This window comes from Loxodonta africana, chromosome X, assembly GCF_030014295.1.
Source record: "Loxodonta africana isolate mLoxAfr1 chromosome X, mLoxAfr1.hap2, whole genome shotgun sequence".
NCBI lineage: Eukaryota > Metazoa > Chordata > Mammalia > Proboscidea > Elephantidae > Loxodonta > Loxodonta africana.
In genome coordinates, this window is record NC_087369.1 from 127303500 (window position 1) to 127326560 (window position 23061).

General features: G+C 37.6%; 1 protein-coding gene across 5 annotated transcripts in view; it reads left to right on the top strand.

The window, feature by feature from the left end:
* The window catches only part of TBC1D8B (TBC1 domain family member 8B), a 117385-nt gene that overhangs the window by 51333 nt on the left and 42991 nt on the right, over positions 1 to 23061 (top strand). For all 5 annotated transcript variants that reach the window (XM_064278654.1, XM_064278655.1, XM_003414817.4 and 2 more), the window contains 3 exons: positions 13208 to 13357; positions 14869 to 15019; positions 15727 to 15941. In XM_064278654.1, coding sequence (XP_064134724.1) covers positions 13208 to 13357; positions 14869 to 15019; positions 15727 to 15941 — 516 coding nt within the window. The remainder of the gene's footprint in view (positions 1 to 13207; positions 13358 to 14868; positions 15020 to 15726; positions 15942 to 23061) is intronic.

Here is a 23061-nt window from a genome sequence, read left to right on the forward strand (position 1 = left end):
TTTTATTCATCTTAACTTGAACTTACATATGAGCAATTGATGGTCTGTTCCACAATTGGCCCCTGGCCTTGTTCCAACTGATGATGTTGAGTTTTCCATCGTCTCTTTCCACAAATGTAGTTGATTTGATTCCTGTGTACTCCATCTAGCGAGGTTCATGTGTATAGTTGCCATTTATGTTGATGAGAATAGGTATTTGCAATGAAGAAGTTGTTGATCTTGCAAAATTCTATCATGTGATCTCCAGCACCATTTCTATTACCAAGACCATATTTTCTAACTACTGTTCATTCTTTGTTTCCATCTTTCACATTCCAATCACTATTAATTACCAATGCACCTTGACTGCATGTTTGATCAATTTCAGACTGCAGAAATTGGTAAAAATCTTCACTTTCCTCATCTTTGGCATTAGTGGCTGGTGCGTAAATTTGAATAATAGTCGTATTAACTGATCTTCTTTGTAGGTGTATGGATATTATCACTGGCAGTGTTGTACTTCAGGAGAGATCTTAAAATGTTCTTTTTGACAATGCATGCAATGGCATTCCTCTTCAATTTGTCATTCCTGGCATAGCAGACCATATGACTGTCCGATTCAAAATGGCCAGTACCAGTCCATTTCAGCTCACTAATGCCTAGGATATTTACACCTTCCATTTCATTTTTGACGACTTCCAGTTTTCCTAGATTCATACTTCGTGCATTCTATGTTCCTTTTATTAATGGATGTTTGCAACTTTTTCTTCTCATTTTGAGCCATGCCACATCAGCAAATGAAGGTCCCAAAAGCTTGACTCCATCCACGTCATTAAGGTTTATTCTATTTTGAGCAGACAGCTCTTCCCCAGTTGTATTTTGGGTGCCTTCGAACCAGAGGGACTCATCATCCGGCACTATATTAGACAATGTTCCACTGCTATTCCTAAGGTTTTCACGGGCTAATTCTTTTCAGAATTAGACCGCTGGGCCCTTCTTCTTAGTCTGGAAGCTCAACTGAATCCTGTCTGCCATGGGTGACCCTGCTGGTATTTGAACACCAATGGCATAGCTTCTGGCATCACAGCAACATGTGAACCCCCACAATATGACAAACTGACAGGAGATAAGTTACTTGGCCCTGTGAATTCCCTCATATCCTTTCCAATTGTTCCATACCCACTGCTTCTACCGTCATTATGTATGTCTGTACATACCTCCTTAACAGATCCTTAACAGATAAGTTTTACCTTCCTCCAATTCTAGAGTGGTATTTCTGAAACATAAATCTGATCGTGTTACTTCCCTGCTTATATTTACCAGTGACCACTTCACCATCACCAAATAACCTACAGGATGAAGTTCAAATTCATACCCTGTATTGCTCTTCATGATCTGACTCCTGCTTACTTATTCAGCTTTATCTCTTAATGCTTATCTGTGTGCACCATATATGCATTGGTTATCCGAATTACTTTTCAGTTCCCCAAAATCCTTTATTGTTCCATGCATAAGTATCTTTCTACATGCTCTTCTGTCTACTAGGAATGCTTTTTCCCCTTTTCAGTTTGGCACACACTCACTCTTGAAGATCCACCTCAAGCATCATATTCTTAGTGAAACCTGGCACTATCCACCCATTTGGACACTAGTGAAGTTGATCACTTCCTTCTTTCTGGTATCACTATAATTTGTATGTATAAAAAAAAATTTTTTTTTATTTTATATTATAGCATTTATGGCAGTGTATTATCATTATTTATTGTCTTTCTTTCCCACTGTGAGCTCTTGTTTGTCTTTATAATTCTAGAGAAGTGCCTGGAATATAGTAGGTACTCATTAGATGTTTGAATGTTGTTGAATAAATGAGAGATGGTTTTCTATAGATGTAAATTTTTGATCAACAATCAATGCCCATGGAAACAGCAGTCAGGAAATCAAAAGCTGTATTGCATTGGGCAAATCTACTGCAAAAGACCTCTTCAAAGTTTTAAAAAAAAGTCACTTTGATGACTAAGGTGTGCCTGGCCCAAGCCATGGTCTTTTCAATTGTTTCATATGTATGTGAAAGCTGGACAATGAGAGAGGAAGACCGAAGAAGAATTGACAAATTTGAATTATGGTTGGTGTTGGCAAAGAATATTGAATATACCGTGGACTACTTAAAGAACAAACAAATTAGTCTTAGAAGAAATACAACCAGAATGTTCCTTAAAAACGAGGATGGTAAAACTTTGTCTTGCTTACTTTGGACATCATCAGGAAAGACCAATCCCTAGAAAAGGACATCAGGTCAGTGAAAACAGGGAAACCCTCAATGAGATGAATTGACACAATAACTACAAGAGTGGGCTCAAACATATCAAAGATCGTGAAGATGGTGCAGGGCCAGGTAATGTTTTGTTCTGTTGTACATAAGATTGCCATGAGTCAGAGCCAACTCAGTGACAACTAACAACAGCAATTTTTCCAAAATACCTTTATTGAAGCATATTTTTCATTTCATATAAATCACTCTTTTGAAGTGTACAATGATTTTTTTTTTAATTTACCAAGTTGTGCAACCATCGCCATAAATCAGTTTCAGAACAATTTTATCTCCCCAATAAGATGCCCCACGCACATTTATTGTTAATCTCTGTCTGTCCTCTACCTCTAGCCCTGTTGTTGTTGTTGAGTCGATTTTGACTCATAGAGACCCTATATGACAGAGGAGAACTGCCCATAGAGTTTCCTACGCTGTAATCTTTACAGGAGCAGATTGCCAGGTCTTTTCTCCTGCAGAGCTGCTGGTGAGTTTGAACTGCTGACCTTTGGTTAGCAGCTGAGCACTTAACACTTGCACCACCAGGACTCTGTCCCGCAGCCCTAGACAACCACTAATCTACTTTCTGTCTTTATAAATTAACCTTTTATAGATATTTCATATAAATGGAATCACACAATATGTAGTCTCTTTGTGTCCAGTTTTCACTGAGCATAATGTTTTTGAGGTTCATCCATGTCATAGAATGTACCCACAGTCTGTTCCTTTTTATTGCTGAATAGTATTCCTTTGTAAGGATATGCCACGTTTTTAATCCATTCATTAGTTGATAGACATCAGGATTCCAATTTTTGGTAATTATGAGTAATGCTGCCAAGAACATTTGTAAGTCTTAGTGTGGATATGTTTTTATTTCTCTTGAGTATGTACCTAAGAGTGGAATTGCTGGGTCATATGGAAAATTTACATTTAATTCTTTAATAAACTGCCAAACTATTTTCTAATAGGTTGTGCAATTTTATACCCCCACCAGCGATGTATGAAATTTCCTGGTTTTACATACCCCATCAAACATTCTTTACTGTCTTTTTGTCAGGAAACCCTGGTGGCTCAGTGTTTAAGAGCTATGGTTGTTAACCAAAAAGGTCAGCAGTTCAGATCCACCAGGTGCTCCTTGGAAACCGTATGGGGCAGTTCTTTTCTGTCCTACAGGGTTGCTATGAGTTGGAATCTACTCGACGGCAATGGGTTATCTTTTCGTCATAGCCATTTTAGGGTGTGTGATATAGTATTTCATTGTGGTTTTAACTTGCGTTTCCCTAATGACTAATGACATTGAGTATATTACCCATTTATATGTCATTTTTTATAAACTTTATTGAAATATTTTGTCCATTTTTTTTATTGGGTTGTTTGTCTTCTTATTGAGGTATGTTTTTGTATATTCTGGATAACCCACTGCCATCGAGTCCATCCCGACTCAAAGCGACCCTACAGGACAGGGTAGAACTGCCTCATAGAGTTTCCAAGGAGCACCTAGCGGATTCGAACTGCTGACCTCTTGGTTAGCAGCCATAGCACTTAGCCACTATGCCACCAGGGTTTCCATATTCTGGATATAATTCTTTTATCAGATAGGTGTTTTTCAAATATTTTCTCCCAGTCTGTTACTTGTGTTTTCATTTTCTTGATGTCTTTTGAAGAGCAAAGCTTTTGAAATTTATCCATTGTTTCTTTTATGTACTGTGCTTTTGACATCATATCTAAAAAATCTTTGCTGAGCCCAAGGTTTCAAGGATTTCATCCTGTTTTCTTGTAAAAGTTGTATTGTTTTAGGTCTTACAGTTTAGTCCATAATCTGTTTTAAGTTAATTTTTGTTTATAGCATGAGGTAATGGCCTAAGTTCATCTTTTTGCATGTGGATATCCAATTACTGCATCATCATTTGTTTAAAAAGGTGGGTCTTTTCCCCAGTGAATTGCCTTGACACCTTTGTTGAAAATCAGTTTACTATAAATATAAAGATTTACTTCTGGGCTCTCAATTGTGACCACTGATCTGTGTATCTATCCTTATGCTAATACCACATTGTCTTGATAATTGTAGCTTTATGGTTAAGTTTTGAAATTGGGAAGTAAAAGTCCCCGACTTTGGTCTACTTTCTCAAAATTGTTTTGCTTATTCTAGATCTTTTGCATTTCCATATATTTTAGAATTATCTTATTAGTTTCTCAAAAAAACAAAAAAAAGCCTGTTGGAATTTTCATAGGAATTATATTGAATTTATTTTTCAATTTAGGGAAAATTGTCACCTTAACAATGTTGGGTCTTTCAGCCCACCGACATGGAATGTCCACTTACTTAGATCTTTAATCTCTTTCAGCGATGTTCTGTAATTTTCAGTGTATGAGTGTTGTACTTCTTTTGTTAAGTTTATCCCTCTGTATTTCACAACTTTCGATGTTATTGTGAAAGGTATCATATTCTTAACTTCATTTTCAGATTGTTCATTTTTCATATATAGGAATAAAATTGAATTTGTATATTAATGTTGTATTCTGTGACCTTGCTGTACTTGTTTATTACTTCTAATAGTTTCTTAGATTCCTTAAGATTTTCTACATACAGAATCGCGTCATCTACAAATAAGACAATTTTTATCTTCCTTTCCTATTTTTTTTTTTTCCTATCTGGGTATCTTTTGTTTCGTTTTCTTGCCTGATTGCATTGACTAGAGCTTTCGGTACAATTTTGAAAAAAAGTGCCAAGAGTGGGCTTCCTTGCCTTGTTCCCAGTCTTAGGGGGAATGCTTCCAGTCTTGAACCATTAAGTATGATGTTAGCTGTAAGTTTTTCATAGATGCCCTTTTTAGGTTGAAGAACTTTCCTTCCAATCCAAGCTTGTAGAGTGTTTTTATCATGAATGGGAGTTAGATTTTGTCAAATGCTTTTTCTGGGTCTATTGAGATGATCTTTTTTTTTTTTTTTAATTGAGATGATCATGTGGTTTTTCTCTTTATCCTGTTAATATGGTGTATTTGGAAACCCTGTTGGTGTAGTGATTAAGTACTACGGCTGCCAACCAAAGGGTCAGCAGTTTGAATCCACCAGGCGCTCCTTGGAAACTCTATGGGGCAGTTCTCCTCTGTCCTGTAGGGTCGCTATGAGTCGGAACTGACTCGACGGCACTGGGTTTGGTTTGGTTTTTTTTTTTTTGGATTACATTAATTGATGTACAGATATTAAACCGGCATTGTATTTCTGGGATAAATCCCACTTGGTCATGGTGTATAATCATTTTTATATATTGTTGGGCTTTGTTTGATAATATTTGGTTGAGAATTTTCGCATTGTATTTATGAGAGATGCTGGTTTGTAGTTTTCTTGTGATGTCTTTTTCTGGTTTCAGTATCAGGGTGATAATGGCCTCATGGAGTAAGTTGGGAAGTGTTTCTGCTGTTTTCTGGAAGAATTTGTATAGCACTGCTATTATTTCTTCTTAGATGTTTGATAGAATTCACCAATAAAGCTATCTGGACCTGATCTTTTGTGTGTGTGTCTATGTGGTGGAGGGAGGCTTTTAATTACTGATTCAATTTCTTTGTTATAGGTCTATTCATATCTTCTCTTTCTTTTTGAGTCAGTTTTGATAATTTTTTTTAGTAGTTTGTCCATTTCTTCTAAATTGTTGGATTTGTTGGCATAAAGTTGTTCATCTAACTAAAGGTTTGTCAATTTTGTTGATCTTTTCAAAGAACCAACATTTGTGTTCATTGATTTTCTCTATTGTTTTTCTGTTTTCTATTTCATTAATTTCCACACTAATGTTTATTATTTCCTACCTTTTGCTTGCTTTCAGTTTGGTTTGCTCTTCTTTTTCAAGTGTCTTAAGGTTAGAGTTTAGATTATTGATATAAGATCTTTCTTATTTTCTAATTATGCAGGTGAATATAAATTTCCCTCTAAAAACTAATTTGACTGCATCCCATATATTTTGGCATGTTGTGTTTTTATTTTCATTCAGTTAAAATACTTTCTAATTCCACTTGTAATTTCTTCTTGACCCATGATTTAAAAATTTAATTTCCAAATATTTATAAAAAAAATATTTATGGAGCTCCTAAATTGCCTTCTGTTGTTGATTTCCAGTTTAATTCCATTGTACTAGGAGAACATCCTTTGTATGATTTCAATCCTTTTAAATTTATTAAGATTTTATCATGACCTAGTATTAGTCTATCCTGGGGAATGTTGTATTTGAAAAATAATATGTTTTCTTCTTTTGTTGGAGGAAGTGTTCTATAGATGTCTATAAGGTCTAGTTAGTTTATAGTCTTCTGTATCCTTGCTGATTTTCTGTCTAGTTGTTCTATCAGTTATTTAGATTGGAATATTAAAGCCTCTATTATTGTTGATTTGTCCATTTTTTGTCCTTCAGTTCCCTCAGCTTTTGTTTCATATATTTTGGGGCTCTGTCATTAAACGTGTAGATGTTTATAATTTGTTATATCTTCCCGCCGAATTGGCCGTTTTGTCATTGCAAAGTGTTCCTCTTTGTCTCTAGTAATGCTTTTTTGTCTTAAACTCTTTTGTCTCGTATTTCTTCCATTATTGTCTACATGGTATATCTTTTTCTGCCTTTTACTTTCAACCTATTTGTATGTTTCAATCTAAAATATATGTTATAGACAGCACACAACTGAATCCTGTTGTTTTTTTTTTTTTAATCCGGTCTGACAACCTCTGCCTTTTGAGTTTTTAATCTATTTACATTTAATGTAATTACTGATAAAGTAGGATTTACATCTACCATTTTGCTGTGTGTTATGAATTTTTTGTTCCTGTGTGTACCTTTTTTGTTTGTTTAACATGTATATTCTACTGTACCTTTTAAGTTCTTCTGTTCATTTTTTTTACTGTATATTTAAAAAATTATTTCTCCATAACCTTGCCAACACCTGTTGTTTCCTGTTTTTTTGATCATTACAATTCTAATAGGAGTAAGATAGTATCTCATTGTAGTTTTGATTTGCCTCTCCCTAATGCCTAATGATGTGGAATATCTTTTCATGTGCTCAACGGCCATTTGAACATACTCTTTGGTGAAATGTCTGTTCAAGTTCTTTGCCCATTTTTTGATTGGGTTGTTTGTCTTATTGTTGTTGAGTAGTAGAAGTTTTATATGTATTTTGGATATTAGACCTTTATCAGGTATATGGTTCCTGAAATTTTTCTCCCAATCTGTAGTTTGTCTCTTCACTTTGTTGATAAAGTTTTTTTTTTTTAATAAAGTCCTTTGATGAACAAAAGTATTTATTTTTTATGAGGTCCCATCTATCTATTTTGTCTTTTGGTGCTTATGCTTTTGATGTCATTCCTGAACATTCATTGCTGAAAACCAAGACCCACAGCCTCACCCCTATATTTTCTTCTAAGAATTTCATGGTTTTAGTTTTCACATTTAGATCCTTGACCCATTTTGAATTGGTTTTTGTGTATAGTGTGAGACATGGATCTTGTTTCATTCTTCTCCATGTGGAAATCCAATTTTCCCAGCTCTGTTTTCTAAAGTGGCTCTACCTTCCTCATTACATGGACTTAGCACCCTTGTTAAAACAGTTGACCATAGATGCATGGATTCATTTCTGGACTCTCAGCTCTATTCCACTGGTCTATATATCTGTTAAGGAACCCTGGTGGTACAACAGTTTGGTTCTTGGCTGCTAACTAAAAGCTTGGCAGTTCAAACCCCACTTCCCCACCAGCGACTCTGAGGGAGAAAGAGCTGGTAATCTGCTTTCGTTAAGAATGCAGCCAAGTGGTGGGATTGTAAAATGGTACAACCACTGTGGAAATCCATCTGGCGTTATCTTAAACAGTTAGAAATAGAACTACCATACAACCCAGAAATCCCACTCCTCGGAATATACCCTAAAAATACAAGACCCTTCACACAAACAGATATATGCACACCCATGTTTATTGCAGCTCTGTTTACAATAGCAAAAAGCTGGAAGCAACCAAGATGTCCATCAACGGACGAATGGGTAAATAAATTGTGGTATATTCACACAATGGAATACTACGCATCGATAAAGAACAGTGACGAATCTCTGAAACATTTCATAACATGGAGGAATCTGGAAGGCATTATGCTGAGCGAAATGAGTCAGTTGCAAAAGGACAAATATTGTATAAGACCACTATTATAAGATCTTGAGGAATAGAAAAAATGGAAAAGAACACATACTTTTGTGGTTACAAAGGGGGGAGGGAGGGAGGGAGGGAGGGAGAGGGCTTTTTATTGATCAATCTGTAGATGGGAACTGCTTTGGGTGAAGGGAAAGACAACACTCAAAACAAGGAAGGTCAGCCTAATTGGACAGGATTAAAAGTAAAGAGGTTTCCGAGATAAAATGAAAGCTTCAAAGGATAGCGAAGCAGGGGCTGGGGTCTGGGGAACTTGGTTTGAGAGGACTTCTAAATCAATGGGCAAAATAATTCTATTATGAAAACACTCTGCATCCCACTTTGAATTGTGGCACCTGGGGTCCTAAATGCCAACAAGCAGCCATCTAAAATACATTAATTGGTCTCAACCCACCGGGAGCAAAGGCAAAGGAAGAACACCAAGGTCACACGACAACTAAGAACCCAAGAGACAGAAAGGGCCACTTGAACCAGAGACCTACAATATCCTGAGACCAGAAGAACAAGTTGGTGCCCGGCCACAATCGATGTCTGCCCTGTCAGGGAGCACAAGAGACAACTCCTGAGGGAGCAGGAGACCAATGGGATACAGACCCCAAATTCTCATTAAAAGACCACACCTAATGGTATGATTGCGACTAGAGGAATCCCAGAGACAATGCTCCCCAGAACTTCTGATGGCACAGGACAGGAACCAACCCCGAAGACAAATCATCAGGCATGAAAAGGACTGGTCAGTGGGGGGGAGAGAGATACTGATGAAGAGCGAGCTAATTAAATCAGGTGGACACGGGAGAGTGTGTTGGCAACTCTTGACTGGAGGGGGGATGGGAAGATAGAGAGAGATGGAAGAAGGTAAAATTGGCACGAAACGAGAGACTGTAAGGGCTGACTCAATAGGGGGAGAGCAAGTGGGAGAAGGGAGTAAGATGTATGTAAACCTACATGTGACAGACTGATTGGAATGGTAAATGTTCACTTGAAGCTTAATAAAAATTTAAAAAAAAAAAAAAAAAAAAAGAATGCAGCCAAGAAAACCATGTGGAGCCTGATTAGAAGGGCGAAAATGCAGAGCAGAATTTCACAATCTCATGGACTTTAGACTTTCTGAGCTGTGGAGGGTGGATGAGCCCCTGAAACTGTTGCTCTGAGATAATCTTTAAACCTTAAACCAAAAATATCCCCTAAAGTCATCTTAAATCTAAACAGTAGTTTAGTTTAACTGGTAGAAAAGGCCTACCTTGAGCATTATGGTCTTTTAATGACTATATGGGATCAAATTGACAACAACTCAAAAGATTAGATAGGAACCTTAGAGAGCAGTGAGTTTGTGTTAATGAGGGAACAATAAGAAAAGGAGGGTGAGAACGGTTGCACAACTCAAAGAATGTAATCAGTTTCACTAAATTGTACATGTAGAAACTGTTGCATTGGTGTATGTTTTGCTGTGTATATTCTCAATAACAACAAAATAAATAAAATTTAGGAAAAAAAACTATGGGGCAGCTCAGCTCTGTAACTTGTGATCGTTATGAGTCAGAATTGACTTGAAGGCACCCAACGATAACATATGTCTTTTAATACGTTCCTTCATTTTGAAGGATAATTTTGCTGGATATGGAATTCTTGGTTGACTCTTTTTCTTCCAATTTTTAATATGTTCACTGACTGATTTCTGGTAAGAAGTCAGCTGTCGATTTTATTGAGTATCACTTGTGCATGGTAAGTTGTTTTTTCTTGCTGTTTTCAAGATATTCCAGATTCTCTGTTTTTCTTTGACTTTTATCAGTTTGATTATGTTGTGTTTAGGTATACATTGGGAGCCCTGGGGGCGCAGTGGTTGAGTTATGTTGCTAATCAAAAGGCTGGCAGTTCAAATCCACCAGCTCCTCCTTGGAAACCCTGTGGGGCAGTTCTACTCTGTCCTACAGGGTTGCTGAGTTGGGCTCAAATCAATGGGCAACAGTTTGATTTGGTTGGTAGGTATATATCTTTCTGAATTTATTCTACTTGGAGTTTGTTGAGCTTCTTGGTTGAATAACTTAATATTTTCTCGTGAAATTTGGGGAGTTTTTGGCCATTATTTTTTCCTATGTCTTTCCTACCCCTTTCTCTTTTCTCCTTCTGGGACTCCCATTATGTGAATGCTTGATGGTTTCCTACAAATATCTGAGGCTTTGTTCATTTTTCTTCATCCTTTTTGTTTTCTGTAACTCAAACTAGATAATCTCTATTGACCTAACTTCAAGATTGTTAATTCTTTATTTTGCCAGCTCAGATCTGCTGTCGAGCCACTTAGTGAATTTTTCATTTCAGTTATTGTACTTTTCAACTCCAGAATTTTTATTCGATTCCTTTTCTTTACTGATATCCTCTGTGTAGTTGGACACAGTTGTCATACTTTCCTTAAACAGAATTTCCTTTAGTTCTTTGAATATATTCATAATAACTGCTTTACAGTTTTTGAAAACCCTGGTGGCGTGGTGGCTAAGAACTACAGCTGCTAACCAAAAGGTCGGCCGTTTGAATCCACCAGGTGCTCCTTGGAAACCCTATGGGGCAGTTCTACTCTGTCCTATAGGGGTCACTATGAGTCAGAATCGACTCGATGGAAATGGGTTTTTGTTTGTTTTGTCTTTTTAATGTATCTATTGTGCTTTAGGTGAAAGTTTACAAATCAAGTCAGTCTCTTATACAAAAAGTTATATACACCTTGCTGTGTGGTACACCTAACTGCTCTCCTCTTAATGAGACAGCACGTTCCTCCTCTCCACTCTGTATTCCCCATGTCCATTCAACCAGCTCCTGTCACCCTCTTCCTTCTCATCTCACCACCAGACAGAAGTTGCCCACATAGTCTCATGTGTCTACCTGAGCCACAAAGTTCACTCCTCAACAGCATCATTGTCTAATAGTCTAGGCCAATCCTTTGCTGTAAAGGTGGTTTCAGGAATGGTTCCAATCTTGGGCTATCAATGGGTCCGGGGACCATGACCGTCAGGGTCCCTCTGGTCAGGCAGACCATTAAGCCTGGTCTTGTTAGGAGAATTTGAGATCTGTATCCCACTGTTCTTCTGCTCCATCAGGGATTCTCTGTTGTGTTCCCTGTCAGGACAGTGATTGGTGGTAGCTGGTCACCATCTAGTTCTTCTGGTCTCAGGCTGATGGAGTCTCTGGTTTATGTGGCCCTTTCTGTCTCTTGGGCTCGTAATTACCTTGTGTTCTTGGTGTTTTTCATTCTCCTTTGCTCCAGGTGGGTTGAGACCAATTGATGCATCTTAGATGGCCGCTTGCTAGCATTTAAGACCCCAGACGCCTCTCACCAAAGAGGGATGTAGAACGTTTTCTTAATATATTTCGCTATGCCAATTGACCTAGATGTGGCTTGGTTTTTTACAGTTTTTGTCTATGAAGTCAACATCTAGGCTCCTTCAGTGACATTTTCTGTTGCCCCACCCCCCCACCCCCCACCATATATAGGCATACTTTTGTCTTTCTTTGCATGTTTAGTAATTTTTTTTTGAGAACTGGACCTTATAGTTAATATATTGTACCAACTCTTAATATCACATCTCTCCCCCAGGGTTTTTTGTTCTTGATGTTGTTTTTCTCGTTATTTCTGCTTATTTGTTTAGCAACTTTCCTAGACTAATTCTGCGCATTCTGCCTCCCTGCAGGGTGCAGCCACTGAGTTCTCTTATAGTTTTTTTTTTAAGTTCTTGTTTTTATTTTAAAGCCTAGCTTCATTCATGCTCACCCTTGAGATCAGTATAATTCAGTGATCAGAAGATTTCTTTAAATTCCTTGAGCCAGTAAGTCATCCACCTTTTGCCAAGGGCATCTTTGTGTGAAGACAAGCCTTCAAATTTCAGGCAATTTACAAATCAGCCTTAGCTTTCACAGGGGCTCAAAATCAGCCAGAGTTGAGTGACTGGGGCCTTCTGTCCCATTTCTTTCCTGGCCATGTGCATAGCTCTGCACACGCATGTATACTTCTAGAGCTCCAAGAATATATCAAAATCTTTCCAGTTTTTTTAGCCACGTTCTTATTTGCCCCAACTGAAATCACATTGTTAGGCAGCTGTGATTTTACCAGGAGATTGTTATTGTTTTCAGTAACACCCAGGGGATAGGGCTTTTTCTTCACAGAGTTGAGTTGTATTAAATCAAATGGTGACAATACCCTAGGAATGAAGATTTTCCAGGAGTTACTACCTTGGTCAAAATATTTTCTGGAATGTTCTGGGGATGGGACTTTTCAGGGAGCACTAAAAGCGATTGATGCTCTTAAGTTGGCTGTGATACTGCTGGTGTTTCATGGCTACCACGCGTCTGAGCTGGGGAGGGAGGGAGGGAGGGGGAATGGGAATAGCCTCAAGTTAAAATACCACAGACCATGCTATTCTTACTGAAGTTTAGTCATTTTTCTTGAATAGACACTTTCCAGTCTGTTCTATGCCTTTGGTTATTTACAGTGTTCTGAAATGGTTTATTTTGAATATTTTGCCAGTATTTTTGTTTCTTTTGTTGGAGGTGTAGGTTTACCGAATTTTTCACTTTGACAATCCAGAAATCAATCTGTTAATACCTCTTGTTTTTATAGGAAAACGATATCTGTGTGAGACATTGCTTTAATGTTTGTTATTTATATAGATTGTGGTTTGTAAATGACAGATAAAACAGCATTTTTTTCTTCTTGTGGAAATTTTTAACATGCATTTGAGACAATTACATTGTGACTCTCTTTTTCAGGTTGCTATTAGTTCTGACTCTTCAGGTCCATCAGATAATCTTGAGGAGCAATCTATGACATGTCAGAAAGAATGCAGTAAAACTGTGAACACTGAAGCCTTAATGAGAGTGTTTCACCCTCAGAATTTGGAGACTCTTAATTCTAAAATGGTAAGAAAACAAAATATACAAAATATTTAAATCTATGGACTAAAACAGTTGATTAAAAATCTTAGAGCAGGCTGAAAGATACTACATTCGAAAAATCTTCTTTTGGGGTTCAAAAAGGTATTTCAGCAGGTGCTACTGTGTGACTTGTTATAAGGAATGAAAGTAAAAGATAAAAGTTGGATGTTGGGTTTTAGTTACGTAGATTTTTTGTTTTGAACATTTTATTGTGGTTTAGATGAAAGTTTACACAGCAAATTAATTTCCCAATCAACAATTTATACACACTTTGTTTCATGACATTGGTTGCAAACCCCTGAATGTGTCTGCACTCTCCCTGCTTCCTTCCTGGGTTTCCCATGTCCATTCGCCCAGCTTTCTTTTCCCTGTGTCCTTCTGAACTTTGCTTTTGGGCAAATGCTACCTTTTATGTCTCGTGTAGTTGATTGTTCTGAAGTATACATTCCTCACTGGTGTTATTGTTCATATTATAGGCCTGTCTATTGTATGGCTATAATGTAATCTCCGAGAGTGATTTTAGTTCCAAGTTTGAAGGGTGTCTAAGGGCCATAGTCTTGGACGTTCCACCCATCTCTTATCAGACCAGTAAATCTGGCCTTAATTATGAGTTTGAATTTTTTTCTACATTTCTCTCCCACTCTGCCCATGACCTACTATTGTGGTCCCAGTCAGAGTGGTCAGTAGTGGTAGCAGGGCACCATCTAGTTCTTCTGCTCTCAGGCTAGTGGAGGCTGTGGTTCATGTGTTCCATTAGTCCTTTGAATTAATTGTTTCCATGAGTCTTTGATTTTCTTCACTCTTATTTGCTCCACATGGGAAGAGATCAAATGTACCTTAGATGGTCGCTGGCAAGCTTTTAAGACCAAGCCATTACTCAACCAAGGTAGGATGTAGAACATTGTCTATATGGATTATGATATGCCAATTGACCTAGATGTCTCCTGAGACTATGGTTCCTAGCCCTCAAGCCCAGTATCTCAGTCAGTTGCATAGATTTCTAATAATCTATCCTGGAATCGGGAGTCCTGGTGTCTCAGTGGTTAAGAGCTACAGCTACTAACCAAAAGGTCAGCAGTTCGAATCCACCAGTTGCTCCTTGGAAACCCTATTGGGGCAGTTCTACTCTGTCCTGTAGGGTCGCTATGAGTCAGAATTGACTCAATGGCAATGGGTTTTTTTAATTCCGGAATCGAGGTGATATGGGGAGAATGATAGTTCAGAGCTTTACCTCCTAAGCTTAATGGTTTTCCCATTTGTATATGAGTTTAGCTAAGAATTAAAATAGTCAATTAAAGCTGTGATGTTCACATGGGTTAAAAAGATTTTTTGTTGACAAATGTTCAATGTTTGACCCTTATGTGAATACTGGTTTTGACTTTATATGCTATTGATATCCATAGATCTATTGTTGTTTCGTGTTGAAGAAAGTGGTCAGATTACTTAAAGAAGTTAATTTCTCAGTATATTTAATTGGTTTAATATTTCTGTTACAGCTGAAAGAAAAGATGAAGGAACAGTCATGGAACATCCTATTTGCAGAATGTGGGCGTGGTGTTAGCATGTTCCGGACCAAAAAGACTCGAGATCTGGTTGTAAGAGGGATTCCAGAGACCTTAAGAGGAGAGCTTTGGATGCTTTTTTCAGGTACTACATTTACCACATTTTTATGTAAATAATGCATGCCTTCTACGTTTGTTTACCACATGCGCCCTCTCCCTGCTAGGTATATTAAGCATGCTAAGCTAATTTTTTTACAGCAATGTGTAAAAAGAATTGACATAGCATGTATGATAATACTGCTCAGGGTTAGGGCACAGTTGGCAAACAAACATAGAAGGCACGTGCTATTTGCGTAAGAACGTGGTATTCACTTTATTCATTAAACAGACGTTAATCATGTCCTTTCTAGGAGTTATGCAGTAAGCTAAAGTCATAGAATTACAAAAATGGCTAGGACAAAGTCTTGCCCATTATGAGTTCAGAATAGTCAAAGAGAGAAAGTTAAATAGTATGAGTATTTAGCTATCCACACATCCAGCATCTGAGCAGATTAGTTTACTTGGCAGGATGAGTGTACTTTGGAGGGAAAATCCCTATCTCTAGTGTCAAAGGAAAGTTTAGAGAAAAAAAAAACTCAGCTTATGAAAATGTTATTCTGTTTGATAAGATTAGTGTCCTGATCTTATGGACTCTAGCATGAACTTTTTTTTCTTTGCTTGTGTGTGCTCGGATGTTAACTGAGCATAAAACTAAATCTCAAGGTAATGAAATTTAATTCTTCATGTATATGTGCAAATGGTAGCTGTATTATGTTCTTCTTCCTTTGTATGTTAATGTAATCATGTTCACAGGTGCTGTTAATGATATGGCTACTAACCCTGGTTATTATGCTGAAGTGGTTGAGCAATCCTTAGGGACCAGCAACTTGGCTACCGAAGAAATTGAACGTGATTTGCGTCGCTCCCTGCCTGAGCACCCAGCCTTTCAGAGTGATACTGGCATATCTGCTCTGAGGCGGGTACTCACTGCATATGCATACAGGAATCCCAAAATCGGGTACTGCCAGGTATGACTGCACTCCAAGTTCAACTATGTGCATGTTCCAAATGTAAAATCACATCAAATCCAGCTCCACTAATTTGGAAATTGTGATAATAAGGGTAAAGGTTGGGCTGAGGTGGACAGTGGATATTATTAGTATAAGTAGGATGATAGTGGGAATACTTAGGAGAATTGATATTTCATTAATTAATTTTTCTTTTTCATGTAACAGATGTTTATTGAATTGCTGTTCTGTAAAAGGTATGATAAGTACATTGTGCTGTATGCTTGAGGCTTTATAAAGATTAATCAGATAAGGATTCTGCCCTTAAAAGTATAAAGACTGGTAGGTGTTATTCACTGGAAAACCAGAAAAACAAATGAGAGAAACCATTAGAGAAATATAAAGTCCTGCAAGGATAAGGATTTATAACAGGGAGAAATTTTTATCTGGGAGAATCAGACAAGGCTTCATGGAAGAGATAGCATTTGAAGGTCTTGAAAATTGGTGAATTTTGGATGAATGGAAATGAAATGAAAGAACTTTCCAGGTGAAGGGATTAGTTTAACCTAACACAAAACCAAAAAAAAAAAAAACCAAATCTACTGCCATTGAGTTGATTCTGACTCATAGCGACCCTAGAAGACAGAGTAGAGCTGCCCCATAGGGTTTCCAAGGAGCACCTGGTGGATTCGAACTGACCTTTTGGTTAGGAGCCGTAGCTCTTAACCACTATGCCACCAGGGTTTCCTAACCTAAAACAAACCAAAAAAAAAAAAAAAAACAAACTGTTGCCATCAAGTCTATTCCAACTCATAGTGACCCTATAGGACAAAGTAGAACTGCCTCCATAGAGTTTCCAAGGAATGCCTGGTGGATTCGAACTGCCCACCTTTGGTTAGCAGCCTTAGCACTCAACCATTACGCCACCAGAGAGAGGTAAATTTGGAATGTGTGCAAGACCATGTCCTATTTAGTTTAATAGAAGTGTAGGGTGAATAAAGGGAAGTAGTTGGGAAAAAATAAGGTAGGTTGGGATAGGATTGCTCTGAGTTGGAATTGACTTGACTGCAATGGGTTTGGTTTTGGGATAGGTCAGGAGTTTAAATTTTATCCTGTAGGCAGTAAAGAAATCATTGGGGAAGATATCCTTTAGGAGCGCATTGTATTAATTAGGGTAGGCCAGACTGCTAACACAAACTCAAATAGATAATAGTTGAAACACAATAGAAGCTTGTTTTTTTTTCCAGAGAAAAATAACTTTATTATTCATTGCACAGCAGGCAGCTTTAGGTACATGTTCTCACAAGTTTCTCTTGACTACTTGTTAGGGATTGAATTATGTCCTGCAAAAATTCTGTCGGAATCCTAGCCCCTTACATGTGGATGTAATCCCGTTTGGGAATAGAGTTTTCTTTGTTATGTTAATGAAATCATATCACTGTATGGTATGTTTTAAGCCACTTTTTTTTTTTAAATGATATTGTGTTTTTGATGAAAGTTTACACAGCAGTTTAGGTTCCCATTCAACAGTTTCTACACAAATTGTTCAGTGATATTGGTGACATTTTTTCACAGTGCATGAACATTCTTTGTTATTTCTGTTCCAGTTGTTCCATTTCCTTGCCTTCTCATCTTTGCTTTAAAGTAATTGTTGACTGTTTGGTCTCATAGAGGTGATTTTTTAAAGGGGCATAGTATTCACAGGCGATATTCTTTATTTAGTAAGCCATTTCTGTTATTTAGCTAAAAGGTGACCTCAGGGGTTTGTTTTGGTTCAAAGTTTAAAGAGCTTCTGAGGGCAGTAGTCTTGGGGAGTCCTTCAATCTCAACCAGTCCAGTAAGTCTGTATTTTTTAGGAATTTGAGGCTCTGTTCCACGTTTTTCTCCCATTCTATGAGGATCCATCTAGCATGTTCCTGATCAGAATGGTTGGTAGTGGTGGCCGGGCACCTTGTAGTTCTTCTGATCCCAGAGTAGATGAGGCCATGGTTCATGTAGACTAGTTTCTTCTTTGAATTTTTGTTTTCCTTCTTTCTCTTCTGTTCCAGATGAGTAGAGACCAATAGTTGTCTCTTAGATGGTTGTTCACAAGCTTTTAAGACCCAGACACTACTCACCAAACTAGGATGTAGAACATAAACTTTACGAACTATATTATGCCAATTGACTGAGTTGTCCCACAGGACTACGGTCCTAAGCAGAAGTTTATTTCTTAAAGGAATAGAGGAGAACATGTATTCTGATCAGTAGACAGCTGTCCTCCATGAAATTAGTCAGGGGCTTAGGTCCTGGTGGTACAGTGGTTAAGTGTTCGGCACTTACCAAAAGGTCAGCAGTTGGAATCCACCAGCTGCTCCTAGGAAACTATGGGGCAGCTCAACTCTGTCCTATAGAGTCGCTATGAGAATCGACTCGGCGGCAATGGGTTTTTTTAGGTTGGCAGCAGCCTCTGTCATCTTCAAAAACGGCTTCCAAGGTGCTCTTTCATTGCCATTACCACTCACAGGAAGGGTGAGAGAGCTTTTCTGGGAGATTGAAATGAATGGATCTTCTAAGTGATTAGTATTGTTAGCATATTTTAGGCTCTCTGAGAGTTACAAAAGGAGCATAATGCTTCCCTCAAAGAGCTTACATTCACAGAACGTGTGATGTTATCTATATACAGTAGTTTAGAGAAATCTTCAAATTATGTGGCACTTGACTTTGACTTTTAAAAGATGACAGCAGAGTTAAGAGTACATGGGGGCAAGAGGAAAGTTATACTGGGTTTAGGTAACAATATGAGTAATACCATTCAGGTGAGGACAAGCTTGCCATAGAGATCAGACTAGCTAGGTTCATATTGGAATCAAGAAGTAAGTAAGTTTGTGTGGGATGATATCATGGAGAATCTTAAAAGCTGAGGAGAAGGGTTTGAATTTAATATAATAAGCAGGTTATTGCTTTTGATCAAAAACCTTTGCGAGCAGTATAGAAACATCATGGCGTGGTTATTTGTTCATACATCTCATATTGAGATATAACTCACATAACAAAATTCACTCTTTTAAAGTATACAATTCGCTAACTTTCTGCCTCTCTGAATTTGCCTATCCTGGATTTTTCATATAATGGAATGGTACAATAGGTGGCCTTTTGTGTTTGGCACCTTTCACTTAGCATGATGTTTTCAAGGTTCATTCATGTTGTAGAATGTATCAGTACTTCACTCCGTGTTATGGCTGGATGATATTCCATTGTATGGATATATTACATTTTGTTTATCGATGCAACAGTTGATGGATATTTGGGTTTTTTCTACCTCTTGGGTATTGTGAATAATACTGCAATGAACATTGCTGTACAAGTCCCTGCTTTCAAGTATTTTGGGTATACCGGTAGTCCCTGATTTACGATGTATTAGAGTTGCAATGAACCGCGCTTATGACTGCCTGTTTTTTTTTTTTATATCTTACCATTAGTAATATGTACCACATACAATGTTGTAGCACATAATTTGCTGATGTTATCATTCTCAGATGTTCACTCGCAGATGTTCAATGTTATTATTTATAGCAGGGTATTTGGAAACCCTGGTGGCATAGTAGTTAAGTGCTATAGCTGCTAACCAAAAGGTAGACAGTTTGAATCCACCAGGTGCTCCTTGGAAGCTCTATGGGGCAGTTCTACTCTGTCCTATAAACTCTCTCTGAGTCAGAATCGACTTGACGGCAATGGGTTATGGGTTATGAAAACTAAAAAGAGGTATTAAACTTATGTCAGAACAGACAGCATAGTCGTCGGAACAGGACCCCATTATAAGTTGGGGGCTACCTGTATATCTAGGAGTGGAATTGCTGGGCCATATGATAATTCTGGAGCCCCGGTGGCCCACTGGCTAAGAGCTCAGCTACTAACTGAAAGGTCAGCAGTTTGAATCCGCCAGCCACTCCTTGGAAACCCTATGGGGCAGTCCTACTCTGTCCCGTTGGGTCGCTACGAGTTGGAATTGACTACAACAGATTTGGTTTCTTTTTTTTTATTATTGGTAATCCTGGGTTTGACTTTTGAGGAACCACCAAACTGTTTTCCACAGTGGCTGCACAATTTTAGATTTCCACCAACGTTTATTGATTCTCTTTCTGATTATAGCCATCCTACTGATTATGAGTTAGTATCTCATTGTGGTTTTGATTTGCACGTTCCTACCTGGTGGCATAGTGGTAAAGTGCTACGGCTGCTAACCAAGAGGTCAGCAGTTTGAATCTGCCCGGCACTCCTTGGAAACTCTGTGGGGCAGTTCTACTCTGTTCTATAGGGTCACTATGAGTCAGAATCCACTTGATGGCAGTGGGTTTGGGTTTGGTTAATGACTAACAATATTGAGCATCTTTTCATGTGCTTATTGGCTATTTGCATAAACTGTTAGGAGAAATGTCTATTCAAACACCTTGCTCACTTTTAAAATTTAGTTCTTTGTCTTGTTATTATTGAGTTTTAGTAATTCTTTTTTTTAATCTTTTTTATTGAGTTTTAGGTGAAAGTTTACAGGTCATGTTAATTTCTCATACAAAAATTTATACACAAACTGTTATGTAACCCTAGTTGCAATCCCTATAATGTGACAGCACACGCCCCCTTTCCACCCTCAGTTTCCCTTGTCCATTTACCCAGCTCCTATCCCTTTCTGCCTTCTCATCCCTCCTCCGGACAGGAGCTGTCCATGTAGTCTCATGTATCTACTTGAATTAAAAAGCACGCTCTTCATGAGTATTATTTTATGTTTTATAGTCTGGTCTAATCTTTGTCCAAAGAATTGACTTCAGGAGTGGTTTTAGTTCTGGGTTAACAGAGTCTGGGGCCATGTCTTCTCGGGTTCCTCTAGTCCAGTCAGATCATTAAGTCTGGTCTTTTTATGTGAATTTGAATTCTGTACCACACTTTTCTCTTGCTCCGACAGGGACTCTCTGTTGTGTTCCTGTCAGGGCTGTCATTGGTGGTAGTGGGGCACAATCTAGTTAGTCTGATCTCAGGCTGATGGAGTCTCTGGTTTACGTGACCCTTTTGTCTCTTGGGCTAATATTTTCCTTGTGTCTTTGGTGCTCTTCATTTTCCTTTGCTCCAGGTAGATTGGGACCAATTGATTTATCTTAGATGGCCACTTGCAAGCTTTTAAGACCCCAGACACCACTCACCAGAGTGGGATGCAGAACGTTTTCTTAATAAACTTTGTTATGCCAATTGACTTGGATGTTCTAAAATCAGGTAGCGTGAGGCCTCCCACTTTGTTCTTCTTCTTCAGTAATGCTTTACATATCTGGAGCCTCTTCCCTTTTCATGTGAAGTTGGTGATTTGTTTCTCCATCTTGTTAAAAAATGTCATGGGAATTTGGGTCAAAATTGCATTGTATCTGTAGATCGCTTTGGATAAAATTGACATTTTCATAATGTTGATTCTTACTATCCATGAGCAAGGTATGTTTTCCACTTATGTAAGTGTAATAGTTCTTTATGTATTGTAGATACCAATCCCTTCTATAATATTTGCAAAATTTTTGTCCCACTCTGTGGGTTGTTTTTGACTTTCTTGATGGTGTCCTTTGAAACAGAAACTAAAAAAAAAAAGATTATAGTCCAATTTACCTATTTTTCTTTTGTCATATGTGCTTTGATGTCGTACCTAAGAAATAATTGTGTAGCCCAAGGTCTTGACCATTTATTCTTATTTTCTTGTAGGAATTTTATAGTTTTAGCTCTTACATTTAGATATCTGATCCATTTTGAGTTAATTTCTGTGCATGGTGTATGGAAAAAGCCCAACTTCATTCTTCTGCCTGTGGGTGTCCATTTGTCCCAGTACTATTTGTTGCAAAGCCTATTCTGTCCTGCATTGAATTCCTTGGTACTTTTGTAGAAAATCAGTTGACCATAAATGTTACATTTTATCTCTGGACTCTTAATTCTGATCCATTGGTCTGTATGTCTATATGTCAATGCCATACTATCTTGATTAATGCAGATATGTAGGAAAGTTTTGAAAGGGGGAAGTGTTAGTCCTCCAACTTTGTTCTTCTTCTGGGTCCTTTGCATTTTCGTGTGAATTTTAGGATCAGTTTGTGATTTCTGCAAAAAAGCCAACTGGGATTTTCATAGTGATTACGTTCAATCTTTAGATCAAATTAGGGGGCATTATTAAGTCTTCAAGTCCCTGAACACAGGATGTCTTACTTGTTGGTTTATTTAGGTCTTTTAATTTCTTTCAAGGATATTTTGTAGTTCTCGGTGTATAGGTTTTGTTAATTTTATTTCTATTTTATTATTTTTGATGCTATTGTAAATTGAATTGTTTTCTTGATTTCATTGTTGGGTTGTTCATTACCAGCATATAGAAATACAATTGTTTATATTGATCTCGTATCCTCCAACTTTGATGAACTCACTTGTGAATTCTAACAGATATTTTTGGTGTGTGTGTGAATTCCTTAGGGTTTTCTATATACAAGATCATAACATCTGTGAATAGTGATACTTTTGCTTCTTCCATTCCAATCTAGATGCCTTTTTTTTTCCCTTACCTAATTGACCCGGCTAGACCCTTCAGTACAAAGTTAAATAGAAGTAGTGACAATGTACATCTCTGTCTTCTTACTAATCTTAGGGGAGAAGAAATCAATCTTTCACCATTAAGTACAATGTTAGCTGTGGGATTTCTGTAGATGCTGTTTATCAGGTTGAGGAATTTTCCTTCTGTTACTGGTATGAGTGTCTTTTATCATGAAAGGGTGTTGGATTTTGTTAAATACTCTTTTTCTGCATCTTTTGAGATGATCTTATTTTTTCCTTTATTAATAAGGTGTATTACATTGATTTGTTTTAGTGTATTGAACAAACCTTGTATTCCTAGTATAAATCTCACTTGTTCATAGTATACTATAATTATTTTTGTATGTTGCTGGGTTCAGTTCGCTAGTATTTATTGAAAATTTTTACATTTATTCATATGAGATATTGGTGTGTAGTTTTCTTGTGTTATCTTTGTGCGGTCTTGATATCAGGGCCTCATAGAATGAGTTGGGTAGTTTTTCCTCTTCTGTTTTTTGAAAGAGTTTGTAAAGGATTGGTGCTAATTCTTGTTTAAATGCCTGGTAGATTTTACCAATGA